The 21,124-nt window shown below is 52.3% G+C and overlaps 1 protein-coding gene across 2 annotated transcripts; it reads right to left on the reverse strand.

The window, feature by feature from the left end:
• Window positions 1–574: 574 nt before the first annotated feature.
• On the reverse strand, window positions 575–5,337 carry EVX1 (even-skipped homeobox 1). 2 transcript variants are annotated; one of them, XM_004604254.3, is made up of 3 exons: window positions 4,651–5,337; window positions 2,924–3,171; window positions 575–2,496 (listed from the first exon to the last, which is right to left on the reverse strand). In XM_004604254.3, exons 1-3 carry the CDS (start codon window positions 5,075–5,077, stop codon window positions 1,960–1,962), a joined length of 1,212 nt encoding a protein of 403 aa, XP_004604311.1. In that variant the 5' UTR covers window positions 5,078–5,337; the 3' UTR covers window positions 575–1,959. The 2 variants fall into 2 exon arrangements, with proteins under 2 accessions (XP_004604311.1, XP_012787256.1); XM_012931802.2 differs by having other exon boundaries at window positions 4,706–4,834.
• Window positions 5,338–21,124: the final 15,787 nt, after the last annotated feature.

A 21,124-nucleotide genomic window follows, 5' to 3' on the forward strand; every position in this document is an offset into this window, starting at 1 on the left:
CAAATAGATGATCTCTCCTGCTTATCCTCCACCTCCAAATGCTGAACTCAGTGGAAAACAAACTCAGCTTGCCATGCTCAAGCTCCACTCACAAGGTCCTATTTATCTCTGCCTTGAGATGATTTGAAGGTGGGATTGACAGAACCCTTTCCAAAGGGTTTCAGGAGGAGGAACCAGTCCAAGGGTGAAGCCCAGCCCAGCAAGCATTCTGCTGGGTCAGTTTAGCCATGACACTGCCGACCTGAACCCTTTCCAAAGGGTATCAGGAGGAGGAACCAGTCCAAGGGTGAAGCCCAGCCCATCAAGCATTCTGCTGGGTCAGTTTAGCCATGACACTGCCAACCTGTGCGTAATGCAGGAAATCTGGATGCCTATCCTCTCCTGTTCTCTATCATTATCCCTTTGGAGCCTGCCAGTGACCAGCAGGTGCTTGGGAGACTCTGAGCTCACCATTCCTTCCTTACCCGAACCCATGGTGAAGAGCAAGTCACTCCAAAAGAGACCATGTACAGCCTGCTGCCAAAAAAAGAAAAAAAAAGTAAAATGCTAAAAGGAGAATCATGTTCAGCTTTTATTGCAATATGGTTAACAAACTGTAACAGCAAATTCTTTGGGCTTCCAAGGAAAACCAAACCATATTTATTCCCTACAGAAAGAATGATTCCCTCCAATTAGGGCGGATCTTGCATTGGGAGGACAGGAGTGGTACACATTATCTTCTCCCTCAAAACCTGGTTGCAAGAATGGGTGTGGAAATGGGTATTTGGGAATGGATTCCAGACAAGCTGGCCCACCCTGGTGAAGGGGAGCAATGGGGGGTCCCAGAAAAAGGACAGAAAGCTCCCACTAGGATCTGAATGAATGCCATCCCGTTGTCTCCCCTACTTTGGGAGGAAAGAGGAAAGAGAAAGATGTGAAAGACCAATTGCAAAGACAAGGGCCAGAAAGCTCTTGGTGAAGTGGAAATGAACAAACAGGCAATGGCTGGAAATGGCCTCTAATTTGCTGCCAGATACTGAGGGAGGGAGATGAGGTTCCTGCTCTTCCCTGGGCGCCTTGTTAGCAGCTCAGCTCTGGCCTCACAGCCAGCCACGCAGTGATGATCATTATTATACATTCAACATTCAAAATCCCTCCTCCTGCACATCATTTGCTAATCAGGGTAAGTGTCTGGCCCAGGGAGGAAAGTCTGAGGAGAAGTTGGCCCAGGGGGCCTAGGGCATCTGCAGCCTGCCCGATAATGCCAAACAAAAAGTCCCGCTGGGGCTGCAAGTTGACAGGTATTGGGAAGCTAGGAAGAGAGTGAACTCCAGGCTAGTGGGTACCAGAACCAGGAGCTGTTGTTTAAGAGGAGATTCAGCAAGACCGGAGTCCCACGGGAGGGTTCGGATTCTCAGTGCTAGTAAATCATCTCTCCCTCTTTGCCCTGCACAGCCATCCACAAGCCTCTTGCCATGGCTGGGGGAAACCTAGCCGATTCCTCCCTACCTGCTCTGCCTACGTTCCAAGAGAGACCCTGCTGTTTTGCTTGGCTGAGCTTGAGGCTGGCCTTGGCAGAGGGGATGAGGAAAGTGGGCACCTCCTCTGTGAGGAAGGGGTGTTGGGAGGAAGCTGAGGGGTGGATATTGGTGACTCTCGCTGCAAAGTTGTTAATCGCACTGGAGCCATTGCTTCAACTCGCGTGAGGGGCAGCGGGTCCGGTGAGGAAAAAAGGAGGCGCCCGGAAGAAGTTCTCAGCCTGGGGTGCCCCCCACCCCATCCCGTCTTCTGCTCCCAATGCACCCGCCCAGGCCACCTCCCCAAAGTCCCTTGATCCTCCAAGCCAAGTCCCGCAGGTCCTTGTCTGGCCCCTCTGCCTCCCCCCACCTCCACCGTCGTCGGGGTCCTGGCTGGCTGCGTGCCCCCGGCGAGGGGGCCCCCCACGGGCGTCCTGGAGCCGGCGGCCCGCGGGGCGGCGCCTTATCTGTTGAGCGGCACCTCCTCCCTCTGGTCCAGCGCGACCGAGGCGGCCTTGCTGAGCACCGATGGCGCGAAGGTGAGGAAGGAGTCCGAGCGGGACGTGGAGGCACAGGTGAAGTCCGAGGCGGCGGCGCGGGGCGCCAGCCCGTTGGCCGGGCCGCTGTGGCAGGCGAGGCAGGAGCAGGGGCCACCGGCCGAGGCGCCCAGTCCGTGCGCGGGCCCGGGGTAGAGCGGCGGGTGGCGGAAGGCGCACAGCAGTTCGGGCCGCGGGTAGGGCTGCGACAGCACCCGGAAGGTGTCGAGCGGCCGCAGCGGGCCGCTGAACGGGGCGGCGGCGGCCGACGCGGCCGACGCGGCGCCCAGGCCCACGGGCGAGTAGTAGGGCAGGGGCAGGTGCGACGGGAACGGGTAGGGCAGGCCGCCCGCGGCCGCCGCGTGGCTCATCATGTACGTGTAGAAGGCGGGGTCGGCTGGGTGCGGCCACGTCATGGCCAGGCGCTGCCGCTTGTCCTTCATGCGCCGGTTCTGGAACCACACCTGGGGGGTTGGAAGGATGGGGAAGAGGAGCTGGTGGGGGAGCGCGCACTGCACTGCAGGGGGCGGGACCCGAGAGCGGGAGGGGACAGGGAGCCCATTTCTGATGCGGGTATCTGGAGAGTGCAAATGTCACTAAGTTCTCCCTGGGCAAATGGGGTTCCCCCCAACACACAAAGCCTTCCTTTCCAGCTGCACCACCTTGTCACCTCAGTCATCCCTCAGCCAGGTGGCCAGAAAGGGGACAGCAAGTCATCTTTATGGCAGCCATGCTTGATACCGTTAAGAGGATTCATTAGCATCTACCACTCTGTCCCCAACCTGGACAACACACACACACACACACAGAGCGAGGTGTGGCATGGTCTCCACTGGCTCTGGCTTCAGGAACCCCGAGTTGCTCTCCCCTTCCCATTGGGCATCTGCTTACCTTGATGGTGGTTTCGGGCAGGTTCAGGGCAGCTGCCAGCTCGCACCGCCTGGGCCTGGACACGTAGTTCTCCCTGTAGAATTCCTTCTCCAGCCTTGCAATCTGCTCCCGGGTGAAGGCAGTCCGGTACCGCCGCATCTGGTCACTGGCGCTGCAGGTCAGGGTGCTCTGCGAGCCGCTGCCGCCTTGGCCCTTGGGGGCCTCGCTGCCACTGCTGGGGCTGCTGGCCAGCGCCTCAGAGCCAGACCCTGCACAGGGAGTGGAGAGAGAGGACACAGCTGAACATCCCAGAACTGGTGGGAGCAGATGCCCCAGTGGGAGAGGAGGGGGAGTGGGAAGGAACACCCCCCTAGCCCAGATACAGTCTCTGGGCAAACACTGGGGACTTCAGGAACCCTAGAAACAAGAAATGGTAGCTGAGGGGGGGTGCACATAGCATCCCTTAGAGAGGCCTGACCTGCCGGACTCTCCTCTGGGGTGCAGAAGTCTCAGTCACCTGGCTTGGGGCTCAGGGACAATGCCACCCCACTAAGCATTCTATTCTGCCTACTATGGCAGGGATGGGCCAAGGATGGGCATGTGTGACAGGCAAGTGAGTTGAACTGAACCCTTCCACCTCTGGGTCAGCTTGGCAGACTGCTGGGGCCCGGCTTTTGTACACCAGGCTCAGGCAGGTAAAAGGGTGCATTGGGGGGGGCCAGAAGAGGTTGTGGGTAGAGCAGAGAGGTGGGTGATGGATGCAGAGGTTCTTCTGAAAGCAGAGTATCCTAAAGAGTTGAGCGGGTGGAGTGGACAAGATGGCAAAGGGTGAGTAGGTGGGTACTCAGCAACCAGGTACTGTCCTCCAGGACTGAGTGTGTGGGGGGGTGTTCTTCCATGGGGCTCTTACTGCCCTCCCCCATGGCTTTGTGGAGGGGGCTCCAGGCCTAACAGCTTCCTCACCACTCCCCCTCCAACTCTCCCACCCCATCCCCCCCTCCCGTCAAGGAAGGGGTTCACTAGTTAAAATCAATGACAAACCCCCTCCTTTAGATCAACTCCGGGAAGAGTCATGTGTGTGACCCCCACCCCCAGCTTCTTTTCCTTTGGGTGGAGAAGTGGGACAGGGAAGGGGCGGGGGGAAGGGGAGGGCCAGAGCTCTGCCTTTTCAAATGCAACCGGAGACCAAAGGCAATTAGATCATTGGGACCATTTCCGACCTGGCGCCACCGAGCCCGGGAAGTGACAAGGTAATTTGGGCCTCTGACCGACGTGCAAACTGGTCAGAGGGCCGGAGCACCGGCCGCCCTGCCGCAGCGATTTTACGGTCCTTTATGGAGTCGGGGCTTCCGCGCCTGGACGCGCCTTACACCCCGCAGCCCGCAAACTGCCCCGACCCGTTTGATGTCTGGGGAAGGTGTTCCCCGCGCCGTGGAAGCAGTCCTAGCAAACACAGATCGGAAGGTGGGGGATCAGGGTTCACACTGAATCCCCTCAAGTCCAGGGCTGGCGTCTCCCTCCCGCCCTCCAATCCCTCCAGACATCCCTGTCACCCTCAGATGACACCCCAAATGACCAGAGAACCCCCAGTTAGGGAGCAGCCAGCCAGGGATCGTGGCTCAGGCGGGTGCCCCCAACCCCCCTGCCCTGGGGGAGAAGAGTGTCGACCTCCCCTACAGAGTGGAGGTGGCGGGTGGGCACGAGGGGACGGTCGGGGAACGGGCAGGCAGGAGGGACGCGGCGGCTACCTTTGCTGTGCTGGTACTCGGCGCTCCCGTTGGCGCAGTCCGGGGTGCAGCTCACCTCGATTTCTTCATAGAAATCCGACTCGGTGTCCGAGCTGCTGGGCTGCCCCTGTCCCGAGAGGCTCTCGGCGCAGGAAGCCGGAGGTCCGGGCCCGAGAACAGTCGCCCCGGCCCCGCGCGCTTCGGCCCCTGGCCCCGCGGCGCTGCCTGCTGGTCCGTCAGCCGCCTCCTCCTCCGGGCCTCCCCCGCCGCGCTCCCGGGCGCCCGCAGCCCCGGCCCGCGGGCTCAGGCAAGCCCGGGGCACCATCTTCTCCGGCGGCTCGGCCAGCGGGCTGCCCACGGCTTCCGACAGGTTGGAGACCCTCTTGCCCACCAGAGTGCCAATCTGCCCCCCATCCATAAACATAACCATGTCCTTTCGGCTCTCCATGCCGGGGCTCTCCGAAGGGGGGAGGGGGCAAGACCCAAGTGAGCTTCGAGGAGGAGCCCCCAGCTCCCGGGGTTCCCCAGCGGCCGGACAGATGGTGGCTGGCGGCGGGGGAAAGCCAGGAAGACTGGGCAGGCTAGGAGCGGTCCGAGCGCGCGGTCGGCGGCGGCGGCGGCAGCGGCGGCGGGGAACTGGGGGTCACCTTGTGATGCGCGCGCTCCTCTGCGCCGCACCGCCTCTGGGAGGAAGCCCCATTGCCCTCTTCTTTCTAAGCTGTCATCCTCCTGCTGCAATCGTCATTACAGTACCGCTGGTGACGCCACTCGGCCAGCGCGAGTGGATAAATAGAAACGTCTGCCACCGCGAAGATGAAAGGAGCCCCCGCAGCTAATGGCTCGGCAGTGATGCGCCAGGTGTGGGCCTCGCTCGAATGGGGAGGAGAGTGTGAAAACAGACAGAGACACACACTGAGCGAGGGAGACACCCAGGCGGAGGGGATGCAAATGGAATTCCGCAGAAAGAAAGGCGAGCTTAACGCGCCGGCTCCGCAGGACTGCGGGGCTGGGAGACTGAATCGGCTTTAGTTCTTGTCCTTTTAAAAAAAAAAAATTTGTTGCTTTGATTTTGATTTTCTTCACTTGGCACCTTGATTGAACAGTGATGCATTTTACAAGTGTGAAGGCCTCGCTTCTCTCATCGCCATTACAAACGCCTGCCCCAGGCCAGCTAACGTCCGGAGGGCTCCAAAGTCTTTTTTTTACAAGCCATCAAAACCAAACTAAAACACCATATTCCCTCCCCCCCCAGTTGTCTGGAGTGCTTGAGACTGGGGTGTCCTTTTCTCTCTCTTCTTCCTCTCACCCCCTGATTCCCAGCTGTCTCCTTCCTCCCGGGAACAGAACGAAAGAGATTTTGGCTGTTTTTCCTTACCAAGGGGCAAGAAAATGCTTTTAAAGATTTTGTTTTTCTCTGAAGACCCACCTGGGTTGCTGTCTCAAGATGTTTGCTGATATTTTTTTTATTCCCTCCTCCCCATCTAGGTGGTCTTAAGCTTTCCACAGTGCAGCTCGTCCTTCGAGTGGCTATTCCTAGAAGAAATCGCTTGCTCATTCGCTCAGGCCTTGCCTGCTGTCCAGGTACGTGGGGGTGGGACAGCTAAAAGCCATCTTTTTTTCTTTGCTTGCCCATATTTTAAGATATTCGTTCAGAGTCAACGAATTCTCCTACTTAGCTTTTGTTTTCCTTTTTCAAAGGAAGATGCTGATAAATGAGATGTCCTCAGTGGCCACCCAGATGCTGCACGCCAAGGCAAGGCACTATTCCCATGCCAGCATTTGGAGTGGGGGGTTGAGAGTGGCTACACTGGTGGCTTGTGGATGGGGGGGTCAATAGCGGCTTGAATCATGGGGTCCTCTCTCAGGCCCTTCTCAAGGACTGAAATCCCCTACTCAAAAACTGGTGGTCGAAAAATAAGAAGTCACCACAAAAACACCCTAAAAAAACAGGTGACGGGGGCTCTGATAAATCTTCATAACAGATGAGGGGTGCACTTTTGTAGTATTGCCTTAGGGGTAACCCAGGATCCCACTCAGTTCTTCAGGGGGAAGGGAATAGAGGAACCTCCAGGAAAGACAAAAAGTTTCCTCCCCACTCCAGCTTCTCACTTCCCCAGGGCTCTATCGGATACTCATTAACCCTGCCTGAGGGCGGAATGCCCAGAGCTCCTGAAAATAATGCCTGCCTAAACACGTCTGCTCTCTGGAACCCCCAAAGCCGTTGGCTGCAAAGCACTGCTGGCCTCGTAGCTTCGGAACTGGAGTGGCGGGATTAGAAGGCGAAAGAGCCAGCAGGAATTGAAGGGACCAGATGGAAGAGGCAGAAAGATCTTAGAACTGATTCTTGGAAGCATGTACCCTGCCCTTCCTTGGCTGCTACCTAAACCCACACAAGAGCCTGGTTTGCTTGCCCCAGGCGGCTGAAGTGGAGCCCCAGAATCCACTAGAACTGCCAAGGTCACCCACCTTCGGTAGGGCCCCTTCAGTGCTGCGCCTACTGCAACCCCCCCTCCACCCCCACCCGAGAACACTCAGCCTTCGATGGCCCCCTGCTGCTTTCGCCTCAGAGGGGTCTTCAGAAGTGAGTACTCTGGGCTCCCTGCCCCGCCTCCGTTTTGCATTCAATGGGAGTTCTCTGCCGTTTGATCCTCTTCCTCTGGGTCTTCCCTGAGATGAAAGCTGGAGAGGATTGAGATCAAGAAGTGCCACTTGCAGCAGCTTTTGGGGTAGGGCCCGACCCAGAGGGGCTGGCCAGGGCACCCTGGGGAGAAGGGCCATCCTGGGCTCCTGCTCTGCCCTGAGGGTGCTGCCACAAGCAGTGTCCAGGTGGAACTTCAGGGGTGCCTTCCTCCCACCTGAACCCCAACACCCCCTTTCCACTCCTGCTTCTGCCCTTTCAAAACAGCCTCAGTTTCCCCATCTTTAGGGGCCTACTGAACCAGGAGCTGGGGGAGGGGGATTTTTAACCAAATGTTACTTCTTTCAAAAAGCATCGTGGAGTTGTTAACCAGAGGGAGAGGGTGTGTGTGTGTGTGTGTGTGTGTGTGTGTTACTTCTTTCAGAAAGCTTCGTAGAGCTGTTAACCAGAGGAAGGGGTGTGTGTTTGTGTGAACGTGTGTGTGTGTGTGTGTGTGTGTGTGTGTGTGTTTGGGGGTGGTAATTTAATTGTGACATCCGGGGGAAGGTTCTCTCACAACCTCTGAAAAGAGGACAATTTGCAGAGAGAAGCCCAGAGTCTGCCTGGGGTCTGCCGGGGCCTGGGTAACCTCATAAAAGCTAGTGGAGGAAAGGCGATAGCAGGCTCGCTGAGTGGGGCCCGGCTGCTTCGCGGGGACCCGTAAGCCCCCGCCTTCCCTGCGGGCCTGGCCGTCCCCTCCCCCGCTGAGGCGGCTGACTGAGGTCCTGCCCGCTCCTCTCCCATTGAAATGCTCAGAACTTCAAAAGCTCGCGTCTCCGCTTCCGGCGAGCCGGGCTGGGCCGGTTAGGGGGCGGGGGTGGGGTGGGGGAACCCCGGGGAGACGTCGCGGAGATAAGATGCGCCCGGTCGTGTTAAATGGAATCGGAAGCCAGGCCCGGCGCACCAGACGCGCACATTTCAGCCCGGGCCACCTTGCGGCCCCAGTCATCCCGGTTCGGTGGGATGGGGAGTGGGCGTGCCCCCGTGGCCTGCGGACCCTGGTCCCTTGCGACCGGCGATCGTCTTCGGTCGTTCCGTACCTTCCGCAGCCGAATGCGGGGGCATCGGGCTGCAAACTCTCATGCCGCATTAAGAAAGGGGTGAGGAGACCCAGCTCCCGGGCAGCGGGTACGGGGGTATGGTTTGACGTCTTCGGCGTCAACAAAATATTGATCAGGACCAAAAAATGGTTTTAAATCTTACTGGAGTAAAATGTTAGAGCAAAGGGGAGCTCCTTTAAAATAATAAAGCGTGGCCCGACTCCTTTGGATATTGATCTTGGACCCTAGGTCTGTCAGCCTCCAAACCCTCGGAGGGCAAGGGTCTGGGTGGGAGACTTCCCTGGTGTTGGGGGATCCTGGATTGTCAGTGGATCTCTCCCGACAGCCGCCCATACCCAGCAGGGACCCAGAGGCACAGAGCTTAGCTCACAGGGAATGAAGTCCCCTGGAAGAACAGCTTCTGGTCACTGTCCTCAGGTGCGATGGTGAGTCTGAGGGTGGTGGCTGGTTGTTTTAAGCATCCCAGAACAGTTTCTCCTTCCAGCGGGCAGAACCTGCACCTTCTGGAACTCTCCTTGGGATAAACACCTTCTCTCTGTGCATCTTCTGGAGCTAAAGGACAGAAACTGCTTAATTCCAGACCGTAAACCCCCTCTTCCCCGGGTGCTTATACACCTGCCCAGCCCCCCCACCTCCAGAGCTTTGGAAAACTGTCTGTCTATCCCAGGGTGGGTCTGGAAGGGAGGTGGGGAGCGCCATGTACTGGGCAAGGAGCAATTTTCCAGCAGCACCCAGGCACCCCAAGACCCAGAATCCCTCTCCCCAGCACTAGCCTAACCAGCTGTGGGTTTCCTCTTCACTACAGTTGTTCTGAAATGCTTTTCCTGACAAAGTGCAGTGAGATGCCCATCCCTCATTTAATCAACACAACATTCCTTTAAAATGTCTCATCTCCCACAGCGACAGGGTGGATGAAACCTTTTTTAAAAGTCATTTTTATCGAGGCTTTGTGAAACCTTTAGAAGGTTATTCTCAAATGATTTGGGGGGGACATACAATGTTCCAACACCAAGCCCTTCGGCAGTGCCCACTTATCCTCCACCAATGTGGCAGGCAACAAAGCCTTGACTCAAATGGCCAGGGCATGGCTGAGGGTCCACCCTTTCTTCCAAGGTGCTGCCGCTCACTGAACTGCAAAGATCCCTCAACACCAGGAGCACTTTAACCCCTCCCCAAAGCGACCCCTCCAGTGCTCCCCTATTCTTTGTAGGATATAAGTGGTCCTCTGGTCACCCAGAGCCCAGGTCCATGTAAAGCAGAAAGGTCATCAACCTCACTGTCCCTGCTTTGCCCAGAAGAGCGAAGAGATACCCCATCTGGAAGTCTGGGAGCCCCAAAGAAGCTATCACAGAGTTTGTTTGCCTCTGTTGCCTCTATTCTTTCTTCTCAACAAGCCTGAGGAAGATAGTACAAAACCACCTTTATTTTGCAGCTTAAAAATCTGCAACCACAGTTGCAACTATAACAACCCTCACAATTTAGCCATTGGAAAGAAAGATCTTTGTCCCTTTCCTTCCCAAAACAACTGTGCATTCCTTCCTTTTGCTCCCAGAAGAACTGGGGGGAGACTCAACTAAACTTTACTTTGTGAATAAGAAGAATAAAGAGGGAGGAAAGAAGGCCCAAACCATCAAAGGCCGTATAGCGCTGCCTTCTTTTTTAGGATTAGAGGCAAGTTGTGCAAGGGTCTGCACTCCTGGAGGGACCGAGGTAGTAAAGACTAACTGCACGTGAGAAGGTGGGAAGAATTGTTGGGTCTGAATCCTAGAATGTCAGAGCTGGAGCAGCTGACTCTGGACAGACTGAGGCAAATCCATCCTTCTCTGAGCATCACCATCAAAAGTGACCTTCACTCAGCACCACTAAAACTGAGCACCAGTAAAACTCTGGGGAACCTTGGCTCCATCACATAGCTGACAGCCCCCAGAAATCTCCTCAAAGTTCTGTATTGCCCCTCTGTTTCTGAGATTCCCTTACTCCTACCCTTCTTTCTTCCTTTTTGGTTTTTGGATGACACCAGATTGTGCTGGGGCTGATTCCTGACTCTGCTCAGGGATCTCTCCTGGTGTGGGGGGGAACCACCACATGGGGTGCTAGGGGTTGCGCCCAGGCCCAGGTTGGCCATGTGCAAGGCAAGTGTACCATCTCTCTGGCCCAGCCTTGGTTTTCTCAAAGGAGAGCAAGTGTTGCTTTCTCCATAGAAGCTCTCAAATTAACGTCCAGGATAAACTGACCAAGAGCCCCAACGTGGCCTGGGAACGTTCTCCAGGTAAGACCTGTGAAGAGAAGGTTGTGGGCTTCCTGTGCTGCCATTCCAGCTGCCTGGTGCTGTCAAAGGTAGGGCTTGGTTTGGGCTGACCTTCCCTTGGAATAAATGTCTGTCCCCGGCAGGCTGGGTTGAGGGCACAGAAATTGGTAGGTTTGCATTTTGTTTTCAATCCATTTTGGCCACATACAAGGAGCCTTTCCCACGATCTGGCCTAGAGTAACGTCACAGTCCTGCTCCTCCCGGATGAAGCTCTCCCTCCCTACTCAGGTAGAGAGGGCGCTGGGGCTTGAGCACCCGCCAGGGATGGGAGACCCATCTAGGTGGCACTAGCTGGTTTAACTAGCTATCAGCAGTCCCTCTTGCTCTGGTTCGGGTCTGGCTACGGGCATTTCTTAGTCCATATGCTCATTGCTCTCTCTCCGGGTTCCTCAGCTAAGGAAGGAGCCCGCAACCTTTTTTCTCAGTCTGCGCTTGGCATACCCAGGCCAGGAGACGCAGTGGCGCCGCGCATCGAGGGGAGTTGTCCGCTTCCCGGGTGAGGGATTGGGGGACCGCCCCCAGCAGAGATGTCCAACCGGTTGAACAAGATAAGTCCCTCCCGAGAAATGAAGGGATGTTTAAAAAAAAAAAAAAAACTCCAATTCCAGTGACTGATTTTTATAGAACCCCCCTCCCCCGCGACTGGGACGAATTCCCTTTCTACTATTGGGGTCCCAGATCGCCCATGGGGCACGGTTCCTCCCGTTGTGCAGAAGGGAAAGCTGACGCTCAGAGAGGGTGCTCCACCGGCGCAGGGCCAAGCAGCTGGGAAGTGACCGAGCTGAGATTTTAACCCATCGCCGTCTCCAAAAGCCAGCTTCTCCCGCTGACGTTAGCTCTAGGCCCTCAGGGCCTTGATCTGCGCTGCCTAGCACAAGAGGCAGTCAGCTGCAGGACATGGATGCGACTGAGAGACGCGGATAGGGGCCACCCTGGCAAAGTCGGTCTGGAAAGGCGGCTGCCCGGGGCTGCAAGGACCGGCGGTGGGAGCCGGCCCAGCGATTACCGTAAGTCTCCGAAGAGCGGGGCACCACGGGCAGGGTGGCTAAATGCAGGGCGGGCCGGAGAGCGCCGCGGCGTGGAGGGACTGTGCTCTCCCAGCCTAGGAGCCTCTTCTGGAATGACTGAGGTGCGTGCGTGCCCGCGACGGTGAGTTTCGGGGATCGGGGACCTCCTATAGTCTGGACTCGTTGAGACAGAGAGAGAGCAGGAAGGCTGCCCTAGAAGTCAGGGTGCCGGCGCCCCAGGACTAGAGTGAGCGCACTTGGAGCGCCGGGGGCTCCCCAACCCGGACTCAAAAGCCTTGCGGTCCCCAGACCCCCAGAGCCGCTCCTGGAGTGACCCCAAACCCCAGAGAAGCCCGTCGCGGCCGGCGAGCAAAAGAAGGGTGCAGCCGCCCGTCGCGGTCCCCGCGGCCCCTCCGGGCCCCACGCCGCTGCAGGGACAAAGCGCAGCTCCCCAACTGCTGTCTCGGTGCGCCCCCCACTGCCGAGCGCCAGAGGCGGAAGTCGCGGCGCGTCGCTGCGTCCCCGCCGGCTCCTCTCCCGCCGCGCGGCCACAGGGGCAGCCCGACTGCCCCGCAGCACCAGCCCAGCTCCCACCATCTGGGCAAAACCCCAGCAGAGACGGGTGCGGGGCAGGTCCCCTTCACCTCAGCGACTAGGGTCGAGTTCTTACTGTGCTGGGTGTGAAGTGCTGGGGGGAGCGGACCGCGCAGACTTGCGCACGTAGGGTCGCGTTTGGGGGGACGGCGGGAAGGCGGGAGTTAGAGATTCTCAGGCTAGTTATTCTGATCAGTCATTTACACACACACACACACACACACACACACACACACACACACGTCTCAGCCCACTTTGTTGTCGCGCAAGAACACTCTACAATCCTGGGAATGGGAATAATTCTTTTCTAAGCCCCTTTTATCTTTGAGGAGAACTGATACAAAATACAGCCTCAACACTTCTGCAAATTCTTGCACTCCAAATTCCTGCCGCAAAACTGCAAATTCCTGGACGGTAGTTGGTTTTGTTTGTTTGTTTTGTTTTGTTTTGTTTTGCTTTTTTTTTTTTGGGGGGGGGGGCTCACACCTGGCAATGCTCAGGGATCACTCCTGGCTCATGCACTCAGGAATTACTCCTGCCCGTGCTCAGGGAACCATATGGGATGTTGGAAATGGAACCCAGGTCGGTCACATGCAAGGCAAACGCCCTACCCGCTGTGCTATCACTCCAGCCCCTGCTTTGCTTTTTAATGTATCACTCTGGAACTAGGTCATCCCGTTGGTCATCGATTTTTTCGAGCGGGCACCAGTAACGTCTCTCATTGGGAGACTTATTGTTACTGTTTTTAGCATATCCAATACGAACTGGAACTAGGTAGGTGATAGAAATGTAACATCTAGGGCCCTTCTTTAGACCTATTACATTAGAAAGGATACGGGTGGCGGCATTGGCTGATGTTTTTATTTATTTGGTGGGGGGGAGGGGCAGAGGCCACATTCTCCGGTGCTGGGGGGTGGGAGGGATTACTCCTGACTGCACTCAGGAATTACTCCTGGCCGGTGCTCAGGGATATGGAATGCCAAGGATCAAACCCAGGTTGGCCACATGCAAGGCAAGTTCCCTATCCACTGTACTGTCATCTGGCCCTCTTAAATTTTTTTTTAAAAACTTTCTAAGTGACTGGTTGCTGGTTCTAAGTTGAAGACTGGCTGTCCTACAATTCCATCACCCTGATTTCCCAGTGTCCCACAATTCTCCACTCGAAAAGCTTTTTTTTTAAGTTCACCCTAAAGAGAAAAATTAATTTCTTAACATTTCTTTTGTTTAGATTTTGGGCCACACCCAACTATGCTTACCCTCTCCTTTATGCTCTAGGATCACTCCTGATTGGTGCTTCAGGGATCTTATGTGGTGCCAGGGACCAAACTAGACTTAATTGCATAAAAGGAATCCACTTTGCTCTCTGATTCCAAAAAGAATGTCTTAAAACACCTCTGATACCATGTTTATTCGCACCTCTTCTTCCCATTTGTTTGCCCCTACATAGCTCTCTTTTTCAAGAACTTAATACATAAAACTGTCCTCATTTAGCTCCTCTCTCAAACTCTCTTTCATCCAGTGCTGTAACCATTGCGGCAGATGAGGAACTGCTTTTGGGTCAGAGTTTGCTCACTAGGTTGAGTGCGAGGCAGAAACAAAGTTCAGCATGGTCCCCTGAGCAGCTGACAGGGAGTAGTCCTCCAGCGCCACTGGGCATAGCCCCCAGAAACAAAAAGTGAAAAGGAAAAGAAGGAAGAGAGGGAGGAGGGAAGGAGGGGAAGACACAGGAGGGGGAGACAGGAACCTGGAGCCATTCATTGTAGCTAGAGCAGGATGGAAAACTCATCCTCCCCTAATTTCTCTCTGAGCCCTTAACATGTGATTGGTTTGAGGTTCCAGAGTGACCCTCCATGTCTGGGTGTCTGTATTCTGCTAAATAATGGCAAGAGGGTCTAGGAAGTCACTGGGAACAACTATGGATGTGTTAGAGTGATGTTTTCTACTGGCCCCCAAGAAGTAAAGGCAGTGAATCTTGCCAGCAGTCTTTTGGGCTAAAGATATACGTTTACCTCTTTTTTTTCCAGTTATCTAAAGACAGTGAATTAATTGCTTAAAAACAAGCAGCTTGGGACCAGAGAGATAGTACCATAAGACGATTGCCTTGCACACAGCCAACCTGGGTTCCATCCCCAGCATCTCATTATGGTCCCCAGTCCCCACCAGGAGTGATCCCTGAGCACAGAGCCAGGAGCAACCTTTGAGCCCTGCCGAGTGTGGCCCAAAAGCAAAAACAGAACAACCAAGCAACTTTTGGCCCTGAGAGATAGTACAGTGAGTAAAGCTCTTGCCTTGCAGGCAGCTGACCTGAGCTTGATCCCTGAGCACAGAATCAGGAGCAATCCCTGAGAAAAGTAAGGTGTGGCCCCAAGCAAAACAAAAAAACCAAGCAGCTTTCAGAGGAGCAAAAGTGGCCCAACTCTAGCTACAGATGCTTTTTTGTTCAGATTTGTCAAGTATCAAGTAGGACCTGGAATGGGGCTTAATAAGTTAAAAGTACAGTAGATGCTGGAAATTAGGCAATGTGTGAGCCAAGTTGTCACCAATACCTAAGTAGAATACTCAAGGCCAAAGAAGAAAGAAAGCTATAAATATCTGCTGGGTACTGAGTACCATGCTGAAAGCTTTGCAAGGCTTATGTCCCCACTGGTGGGCATTCCCTTATTTGTTTCAATTCCATACTACACAGCTGCAAGGAACATTGAAATCATGCAATTTTCTGTAACCTGATTGGAACCGGGAGATATCATGTCGAGTGAAAGAAGCCAGAAGAAGAAAGGCGCACACAGAATGCTCTCACTTATCTGGGTATATAGAACATCAGGGGGAATGCCTAGATCCTTGACCCCTTGACCCCAGTATATAGAGAGAACAGGGAAGGAAAGAAATCTAGTGAGCAGAGAAGAAAACAGGAGGAAATGGGTGATCTGATCAAGTGAGATTCATCCCAGGGATTCAAGGATAGTTTAATATATGCAAATCAATTAAAGAAATATACCACATTAGTAAAAGGAAAGATTAAAATCGTATGATCATATCAATTGATGCAGAGAAAGCCTTTGATGAGGTCCAACTGATGATATGGGGGAGTGGTATAGCCATAGATCCAAAATACAGACTCACAACACTGAAAATGTGAGATCTGGAACTTCATAATGTGCCTGTCCAAGCCGGGATGGGGCAGGGATTTGAGGTGGGGAGGGAATATGGAAATACTGGGAAGGAAGTTGACATAGGTGGTGGGATTGGGGTTGAAATATTATATCCTAAAACTTAACTATCAATAAATCACAGTTCCTTAACTTAAGGGGAAAAGAGGGCCGGGGGAACAGACAAAAAATTAAATAGAGAAGTTCTAATATGTTACATATGATATATATATTACAATTTCGGGAGAGAGGATGGAGAGATCAAGTCAAAGAGCATTTAAGAGCTTGCTTAAGACCACACAGCCTGTGAGTGGCAGAGAGGGTATTTGAATCGCTGCAGTCTTCCTGGAGGCCTGGATTCTGTCCCTGCCTGTAGAAGTTAAAAGGCCAAGCCCTGAGATCTCAAAGGACTGACTTCATCTCCAAAGGTGGCTAAACCCTGGAAGAAAACTGCTTCATTATGCATTACTATCACTATGCTTAATAATAAAGAACCCTTCGGGTCTTTTCTTATCCAGATAACATTTTTCACTCCTACTGTCCTTTTTTTTTTTTTTTTTTTTTTTTTTGCTTTTTGGGTCACACCCGGCAATGCACAGGGGTTACTCCTGGCTCTGCACTCAGGAATCACTCCTGGTGGTGCTCAGGTGACCATATGGGATGCTGGGAATTGAACCCAGGCCGGCCACTTGCAAGGCAAACATCTTACCCGCTGTGCTACTGCTCCAGCCCCTCCTACTGTCCTTTTTGATAGAATAATCCTGTGAAAGCAGATGGGTAGTTATGACTCTACTCCCCATTTATTGAGGAAAAAATTGAGGTGGGGGAGGCTAATCTCCCTCCCCCAAGATTACTCAGCTAATAAATCACAATGTAGGAAATTTTGATTTCTTTGTTCTTGTCACTTTTATTTATTTTATTTTCACTTCAGATGCACATTTTTATACTGTGTGTGTGTGTGTGTGTGTGTGTGTGTGTTTTGTGGGGAGGGTGTTCTAATCAGGGCTTAGTCCTGGTTCTGTGCTCAGGGATCACTCCTGGCTGTGCTTGGGGAACCATATGTGGTTCTGGGGATTGAAAGAGGGTTAGCCACATGCAAGGCAAGCACCTTACCCACTGTGCTCTCTCCAGCTCTTTTATCAATCTTTGATATCTTTTAGTTTAGTAATTCTGGACTTTCCTGTCCAGAATTTTTATTCTTCTCCAGATCCCTAAGAAGATAGAAAGACCCACAACTGTTATCTCCACTCCAGAAAGCCAAGATTTGGGAGAATCAGAGGATCTGACCAGATCCACCAAGTCACAGTAAGAGTCAAAGTTGGAGACTCTTCATGAACATTCACTTGGGTTTTTTTGTTTGTTTTGTTGGGGGGCACACCCAGCAATGGTCAGAACTTTATCCTGGCTCTATACTCAGGAATCACTCCTGGAGGGCTCAGGGGACCATATGAAGTGCCAAGGATGGAAACCGAGTCAACTGCATGCAAGGCAAGTGCCCTACCCACCCATCTGCTAACATCCCTCCACCACTGCCCGCACTCAACACCGTTTTCTTCTGTGCCCACCTCCCTGCCCTCCTGTTCTGCTAACTGCCATCCTGTTGTCAGAGTCCTAGGGTTTGCTTTTGCTTTGTTGGTGTCTATTTGCTGTGTTTCTTTAAATCCTACATGAGTAAAATCATGTAGTATTTGTCATTGTACTTTGGACTTATGTCATTTAATGTAATCTTTCACCCATGTCATCTAAATTGGCAATATTTGGGCCAGAGAGATAGTACAGTGGGTCAGGAGCTGGCGTTGCATCGGGCCAAACTGGGGTGAATCCTATGACACCCCATATGGTTTCCCAATCCCTGCCAGGAATGATCCCTAAGCACAGTGGAGAGTAAGCCCTAAGAACAGCTGGTGAGGCACTAAAATGTCAATATTTTATCTTTTCTTTTTTATATTTTGTCCACACCTGGCAGTAAGCTCTTGGATTTACTCCTGAGTCTGTGCTCAAAGATCATGGGGCTCCAGGGACTATATGTGATGCCAGGGTTCAAATCAGGGATGGCCAAATGCAAGGCAAATGCCCTGCCCACTGTACTATTTCTTGGCCCTGTCTTTGTCTCTTTATAGCTGATGAGTAAACTATTGTGAATGTATACCATGTCTTTTTTATCTTGCCATCCATGTGTGTGCACTTAGGTTCTTTCCATATACTATAAACAGTGTTGCAGTGAATTCAGGAGTGCATACTGCTTTCATATTGTTTGGGTAGATACCTAAAAGTAGAATTGCTAAATCATATAGCAGTTCTATTGGGGGAGAGGGAGAAACATGTCTGTACCATACCAGGCAGGTTTCTTGGTTTGGATGTATTTATTTATTTTATTTGCTTTAGTTTGGTTTGGGGGCAATACCCAGCTACGGTTAGGGCTTACTCCTGGCCCAGTGTGGGGGATAATTCCTGGTGGAGCTTGGGGTACCATACAGGGTGCCTAGGATCAAACCTGGGTTGGGTGCATGCAAGTCAAGCCCCTTAGCTGCTGTACTCTCTCTCCAGCCCTATACACCTGGCAGTTCTCTGGGGATAGTCCTGGCTCCATATTTAGGGGCAATCTCATTCAAATTACCATGCAAGGAAAGAGACAGGAGAGGTAGTATGGGGGCTAAGGTGCTTGCCTTACATGTGGCTGACCACACTTCTATCCCCAGTACCACATATGGTCCCCCGAGTATATTCATGAATGATCCCTAAGCACAGAGCCTGGAGTAAGCCTTGAGACTGCCACTGCTAGGAATCCAGTCCAGGCCTTGTGCATGCCGAGCATGTACTCAAACCTTTGAGCTAGCTCTCTAGTCCTATTTTTAACAGGGATTTGGGGATATGGGCGTTGGGCCTCATCAGGAGGTGCTCAGAGTTGAGTATAAGCACCTCAACCTTTGTACTCTCTCCACCCTGTTTTTAATTGTTCCGTGGAACCTCCTTACTGTTTCCATAAATGTTGCAACAATTTACATTCCCACTAATAGTGTAAAAGTTTCTCCCCTTCCGCCCCCTCCCCACTGCATTTAAAGTTTCTAGTCTTTTTTTAATGCAGGTGAAATATGAGGTGATAGCTCAGTGTGGCTTTGATTTGCATTTCCCTAATAATAAAGGATAAATATTTCTCATGTACCTGTTGGCCATCTGTATGTCATCCCTGGAGAAATGTCTATTCATATCTTCTGCCCTTTTGTGGGGAGGGGTTATACCAGGCCTGCTCAGTGTATATTCCTGTTTCTGTGCTCAAGGATCATTCCTGAAAGGGCTCAAGGGACCATATATGGTGCCAGGAATTGAACTCAGGTTGGCTATGTGCAAGGCAAGTGTCCTGCCCACTGTACTATCTCTTCACCCCCCTTTTTCCTGTATCATGGATATGAACCCCTTGTTGGATGTATAATGCTCACATAACTTCTTTCATTCAGTTAGGTATCTTTTTATTTTATGTGTCTATTTATGTTGATTTTAGGTCCATACTCTGCTATGCTCAAAAGACTCACTTTTGGGGCTGGAGCGATAGCACAGCGGGTAGGGCGTTTGCCTTGCACGCGGCCGACCCAGATTCTAATCCCAGCATCCCATATGGTCCCCTGAGCACCGCCAGGGGTAATTCCTGAGTGCAGAGCCAGGAGTAACCCGTGTGCATCGCCGGTGTGACCCAAAAAGCAAAAAAAAAAAAAAAAAAAGACTCACTTTTGTTTTTTTTTTTTGTTGTTGTTTTTTTTTTTTTTGCTTTTTGGGTCACACCTGGCGATGCACAGGGGTTACTCCTGGCTCTGCACTCAGGAATTACCCCTGGCCGTGCTCAGGGGACCATATGGGATGCTGGGATTTGAACCTAGGTCGGCCGCGTGCAAGGCAAACGCCCTACCCGCTGTGCTATCTCTCCAGCCCCAAGACTCACTTTTGGTTCTGCCCTCAGGGATCAGCCCTGGAGAGGGATGGCAAATGCCTTACCATCTGGTATATTTTTATTTTAATGCTAGTTTCTCTCACCATACAGAAGATTTTTAGTTGATGTAATCCCATTTATTTTTAACCTTATTTCCCTTGACACTGAGAAAGTGGAAAAGAGTATGATTTTTTTTAACATTTTTCTTTAGGAGGAGCGGCACTCCCGAGAGTGCTCAGGGGAACATACAGTGCCAAGTGTTGAGCCTGGGACTCCCGTGTACCAAACATGTGCTGCAGCCCTTTGAACCTCCTCCATGACCCAAGAAGGCTATGAATTTTGCAAAGCCTTCTATAAAATGAATGAATCCTGCTTAGCCCCAGGCTTTGCTTCTGGCTACACCCAACTATGCTTACTGGATACGGATGACTCAGTGCTCAGGGGTCACACATGCCTCAGGTGCTCAGGGACCATGTGGAGCTAGAAACTCAACCCAGAGCCTCCACATGCAGAGCATGTGCTCTGGTCCTTTGGGCTATCTCTCCATCTCCCACACCATTGTTTGTTTTTATTTGGAGTTCATACCCAGTGATGCTCAGGGGTTACCCCTGGCTCTGCACTCAGGAATCACTCCTGGTGGTGCTTGGGAGACCATATGGAATGCCAGGATTGAACCCAACTTGGCCACACACACGTCAAGTGCCCTACCTTTCACTCCAGCCCTTCTGCTCCATTCTCTCTCTTTTTTTTTTTTTAATGTAGAAGTACTTGGGCTGGAGCAATAGCACAGTGAGTAAGGTGTTTGCCTTGCACACGGCCGACCCAGGTTTGATTCCCAGCATCCCATATGGTCACCTGAGCACCACCAGGAGTAATTCCTGAGTGCAGAGCCAGGAGTAACCCCTGTGCATGGCCAGGTGTGACCCAAAAAAAGCAAAAATAAGTAAATAAATAAATAAATGTAGAAGTACTGCTATTTATTCAACCAGCTGATTGAAGCAGGCATAATTCCACAGGCAGGCATGAACTCTGCCCCTCTGCTTCATTCTTAAGTCCTCTTAATAGTGACAAAGGAAAGTCAGACAGTTGAGAAATCTATGTCTGATTTTTTTGTTGTTTTGGGGGCCACACCTGGCAGTGCTCAGGGCTGACTCCTGGCTCTGTGTGAAGGAATGACTCAGGGAACTCTATGGCATGCCAGGTATCAAATCTGGGTTGGCAAATGCAAGGCAATTGCCCAACCCACTGTACTATCACTCTGGTCCCAGTTAAGAAATCTATGAATAGTTTATAAACTGCATAATATGCTAATTAATGTAATTTTAAAATGAATTTAATGTAATTTTGATAATGAATTTAAGCTCTTTCATAAGTTCTATTATTGGCAATGTCAACTTTGAATGTTTTCATAATTATGCTGGAGCCAGTCTAACTCTTCTTGGAAAGAACTGAAAAAGAAAAGAAAGGTCACTGCTTTATAAATAGGCCTGGAAAGGACCAATCGGGATCTGGGATGCAAATCTGTCCTTGTGTGTGCTCTGAGAAAGAGGTCCACACTTGGAGAGCAGCAGGAGACAGCTCAGGCCTTGCAGCCTCAGTATTGCCTGTTAGCAAGTGAAGAGTCATACATTTTCCTCCTCTGAGAACCTTCTTTCATAATCCTCATCTTTCCCAAGTACAGGCAACAGGAAAGAGAAAAAAGAAAACATTCCCAGACTCTAAGAATATGCTACAGACACTTTCTTCTAAACCTAGTCACAATTCTGTAAGGGAGGCGTGG

Source organism: Sorex araneus, chromosome 1 (genome assembly GCF_027595985.1).
Source record: "Sorex araneus isolate mSorAra2 chromosome 1, mSorAra2.pri, whole genome shotgun sequence".
Classification (NCBI taxonomy): Eukaryota; Metazoa; Chordata; class Mammalia; order Eulipotyphla; family Soricidae; genus Sorex; species Sorex araneus.